This window comes from Antrostomus carolinensis, unplaced genomic scaffold (genome assembly GCF_000700745.2).
Source record: "Antrostomus carolinensis isolate BGI_N321 unplaced genomic scaffold, ASM70074v2 scaffold9758, whole genome shotgun sequence".
NCBI lineage: Eukaryota > Metazoa > Chordata > Aves > Caprimulgiformes > Caprimulgidae > Antrostomus > Antrostomus carolinensis.
In genome coordinates this window covers 476-4,423 of record NW_010330869.1, presented here as the reverse complement: position 1 = coordinate 4,423, position 3,948 = coordinate 476, and the positions used below count along the sequence as shown (strand labels likewise).

Sequence of the window (3,948 nt, the reverse complement as noted above, 5' to 3'; positions counted from 1 at the left end):
GAGATATTAATGTACGTGATTTCTATTTTTTAATTCCTTGTACAAAAATGACAAGGAAAATAATGTTATTGTTGAATTAAAGCAAATCTAGTTCGCTTTCATGCATCACAGGGTTGGGTTTTGTTTTTTTTTTTTTTTTTTTTCCTCTTTTGGTTATTAGGGGTTGGGGGATAGAATATATTGCATTAGGTAAAAGTGGTGTAAGCAATATGCTTTTACTTCACTCCTAAGAGTCCTGTCTTTAAATCTTGGCAATGGGCAAAAAGTCCCTAACCAAGTACCCAGGTGTAGAAAGTGTGATTAACATCTAACTTGTTGCTTAGGAGGACATAACACACCATGTAACACAACTGAAAAGATCATTCCAATAAAAAACAAAATGAAAACAAAACCTGGTATTTGCAAATTTACATTCACTCTCTGGCTGCAACTAGTTTTGAACTGAAAACAGAAACACACTTTCTGGCTGGACTTGATCCACCCTTGGGCGGTGGCAGCTGGGAGAAGACTGATGCCTACAAATGTGAATACACTATTGGAAGATTCCTATGCAGTACTCTTTCTATGCTACTAAAGAGAAAAAACAGCAAGTTAAGAGTTAAAACAAAAACTGCAACGAAAATATTCTGCATTACTAAATTACAACACTTTTATATTTCAAGATCAGCCATTAATTTTGCCTGTTTGCCTCTACCAGATCCTTGAAAGCACAACAACACAGTTCCAAATTGAACTTGAAACATTTGTCACTTAGGCCAGCAGAGATTCTCTGTTGAAATTCTGTGTAGCCATGATTTTAGAGAATTAAACTAAATTTTTTATCCATAACAGGCCACAAAAATTTAAGCCAGAAAATGGCAAAATTCTTAACACCTTTTATAATGACTTCAATACAAGTCAAAATGCTATATATATGTACATGTGTATATATGGACTTCTATATATACACACACAAGTTTTCAGAAAAATCTGAATTCTACATTTATTTTTAAAATTTAGATTTGTCATTATAAACAGATTGAATGTGTCACTGTTTGGGAAGAGGATTTGTTTGGAAAAGGACTGGAGAATTTTTTTTCTCAAATCTCCAGGAACCTTTGTGATACATATTGTAACTGGATTCTTTGCAAATACGAAAATATATTAAAAGGTAAAAGTGGTAGTTCTACCACTGGCATCAGTAAAGCCGGTATGGTTGAATAAGTTTTAAAAAAGGGGTAAGTGTTGAGAGTTTGCTTGGGATGACTTTGTACTGAACATTTTAAATATATCAATTGGCAGTGAAAATGAAAACAATACAATGAGACTGTTGGGTTGTTTTTTTTAAAAAAAAAGTAAACACAGCTGAGAATAAACACTTTCAAAACATTTTTAAAAAGTTAATTTAAATTTCTTACTGGCTTCATGAGATTGGTACTGTACAAAAGCAGAGAATTTATAATGTCTTATAGTAGGCACTAAGTTAAAAATGGTCACCTAAGGCATTTCTACAAATAGACAGTAACAAGCCAGCTTTGTACATCCTATTGGAAAGCTTGATGAAATCGTGGTAGGGTGGTGGTTGTGCTTAGACTGCTTGTGAAAGCTGCTGACAACGAGTGCAGAGACCCAAGACCTATACTATTGCTAGGATCTTGAGGATCCTGGGTTTGTGGTGGAAGCTGAGCCATAGAAGAATGTGCCTCCTCTTGCGTATAACTCATTCCAAGGTTTCCCACTGAAACAGAAGGATTATAGGGAGGGCCATTTACAGGTATGAAGTTGAACAGCTGAGAAAAGTCCAATGATGGGGTGTTTAGAGGTTCACTAATAGGAACAGAGCCCTTGGAAAGGGAAACCTCCCCAGACCCATCATCTAGTGGCCCTACTTGTGGATCCAGCCCTAGTTTTGATGAAGATGCTTGAGAATCCTGGGATGAAGAAGGCATACCACTTTGCAACTCCATTAAGTAACTTTCGATTTCCCCTTTCAATGGCTGTTCTTTTTCAGGCATAGAAACTGCGTATGAGGTAGTACCGAGTGGATATTTCAACGATAGCTGGTGAGAAGGATGGACAGACTCCATATCTATTGGACAAGGCATTCCCAATGGTAACGATGTGGCAACCATTTGGTGTGCAGATGCAGAACTCTGCATGGACTGAATCTGAGTGTTGTAGAGATTTAATTGCAAAGTGTTTGTAAATGGCTTTGATGTCAGTTCACTGGAAGGTAAAGACATCACTGGAAGCAGCTCATCCTTAATAGGCACAGAAACGTTGCAGGTAAAGGGATCTAGAAGGTCCATTGGCTCTGTTTTGACCTTCAAAAGTTCTTGGTTGTGACTTTTCTTCATGTGGCGCGTGAGGTGATCTTTCCGCCCAAATCTCTGTGCACAGTACTGACAAAGGAAGTCCTTTCTTCCAGTGTGCACTACCATGTGTCTACGGACATCCTTTCGGGTGTAGAACCGACGATCACAGTGTTCACACTGGTGTTTTTTCTCCTTTACTCCACCCGATGACTTGCCTGCATGAGTTTTTAGGTGCTCCAGCAGCACTCCTGTGCTTTCAAAAGTCTGCAAACATACCTTACAGGTGAGGTCACCGCTTGTTGCAGCGTGCAAAGCCAGGTGACGTTTGAACCCAAGCTTGGTATTGTAGTTCTTTCCACATTCTTCACACTTAAAGGCCTCTTTGTTGGGATTGTGTGTATGTAGGTGATTCTTTAGGTGATCTTTTCGGTGAAACATTTTCTCACAATAATTACACTTGTGGGTTTTCTCAGGAGAATGAGTAGCCATATGCCTTTAAACACAGATATATTCTGTAAGTAATTATTTTGATCAAAAAACACACGTGTTCATTTTTTTAACGGCAGCTAAATACTACGCTAAGGGCTGCTTTGCAACAGAACCTTTTAACTGAAAGCACGACACTACAAAGACAGTTCAACAAATTTAAATATAGCAAAACGCGAGCCATTTCTCTTAAATTGACACTTTAGTTTTGGTGGGTTTTAGCTACTGTAACAGGGGTATATGGGCAAGTATGAAAGTACTCGTGTAAAAGTCCATAGCCAAAAAATTTTCAGTCCATACTCTTTTTCTTGTGACAATTCCTTATACAAATGAAAATTCTATGCTCATTAAAAAGAAAACAAACAAAAAAAACAACAAACAAACGGAAAACAAAAGCAGAAAACAAATTAAGAAACAAAATCAAAGACATTAGCTTGCAAACTTAGGCAATTTAGAATTCTAGAAACAATCCAATAGCTACTTTAATTAACACATCCTCTCTGCAATCAGCTGAAGGCGTACACAAATATATACTTTTACACGGCTTAACACGGCCAACATAAAATAGATAATAGAATCTGAAAGATAAATAGAGTTTAATACCTTAGTAATTTGTACTTAGAAACAAAGGCCTTGGTGCAGTCTTGTTGTGTGCACTTGTAGGGCCTCTCTCCTGTGTGAGAGTATGAGTGAACCTTTAATTTCTCAACACTGTTAAAGGCCTTGTCACACAGTTGGCAAGGAAAGTTTTTTCTTGGTTTGGTTTCACCACGCTTACGTTTCCCTGAAGGGACTTTCTGGGTATCTCTTACTTCTGACAAATCACCAGGAATGACAGTGGCCATCGCAGCCTAAACCAGGCCTTCTTGTTGGACACTTGGGAATTGCCCAACTCCACTAAATGATTTAGCTTTAGATGGCTTCTCAAGTTTCATGTGGTCGTAAAAGAAAGCAAAAGGGGACTGGAAAAAAAAAATAAGAAACAACTAGTTTGTAACTAAACTTAGATTTTGAAGTTTACTTGCTATTGTGATGCTTCTGAATAAAATTTAAAAATAAAATTAGGTTCAGCTGGTCTAATGTAATACCTGCAGGTTTCTTTACACTGCTGCAACTCTTAAAATGCATTGCTCAGGATGAACAGATCCACATATGCCCTGAATTCACA

The 3,948-nt window shown here is 37.5% G+C and overlaps 1 protein-coding gene across 1 annotated transcript; it reads right to left on the bottom strand.

Moving 5' to 3' along the window:
* Nucleotides 1-291: 291 nt before the first annotated feature.
* PLAG1 (PLAG1 zinc finger) lies at nucleotides 292-3,745 on the bottom strand. Its single transcript, XM_010173042.2, has 2 exons — nucleotides 3,384-3,745; nucleotides 292-2,787 (listed from the first exon to the last, which is right to left on the bottom strand). Exons 1-2 carry the CDS (start codon nucleotides 3,623-3,625, stop codon nucleotides 1,524-1,526), a joined length of 1,506 nt encoding a protein of 501 aa, XP_010171344.1. The 5' UTR covers nucleotides 3,626-3,745; the 3' UTR covers nucleotides 292-1,523.
* Between the last annotated feature and the right edge of the window lie 203 nt (nucleotides 3,746-3,948).

Coding starts and splice junctions, on each gene's coding strand:
- PLAG1 (XM_010173042.2), bottom strand. CDS start 3,625: ATGGCCACTGTCATTCCTGGTGATTTGTCAGAAGTAAGAGATACCCAG. Junction 2,788..3,383: donor TCTAAGTACAAATTACTAAG/GTATTAAACTCT, acceptor CTGTGTTTAAAG/GCATATGGCTACTCATTCTC.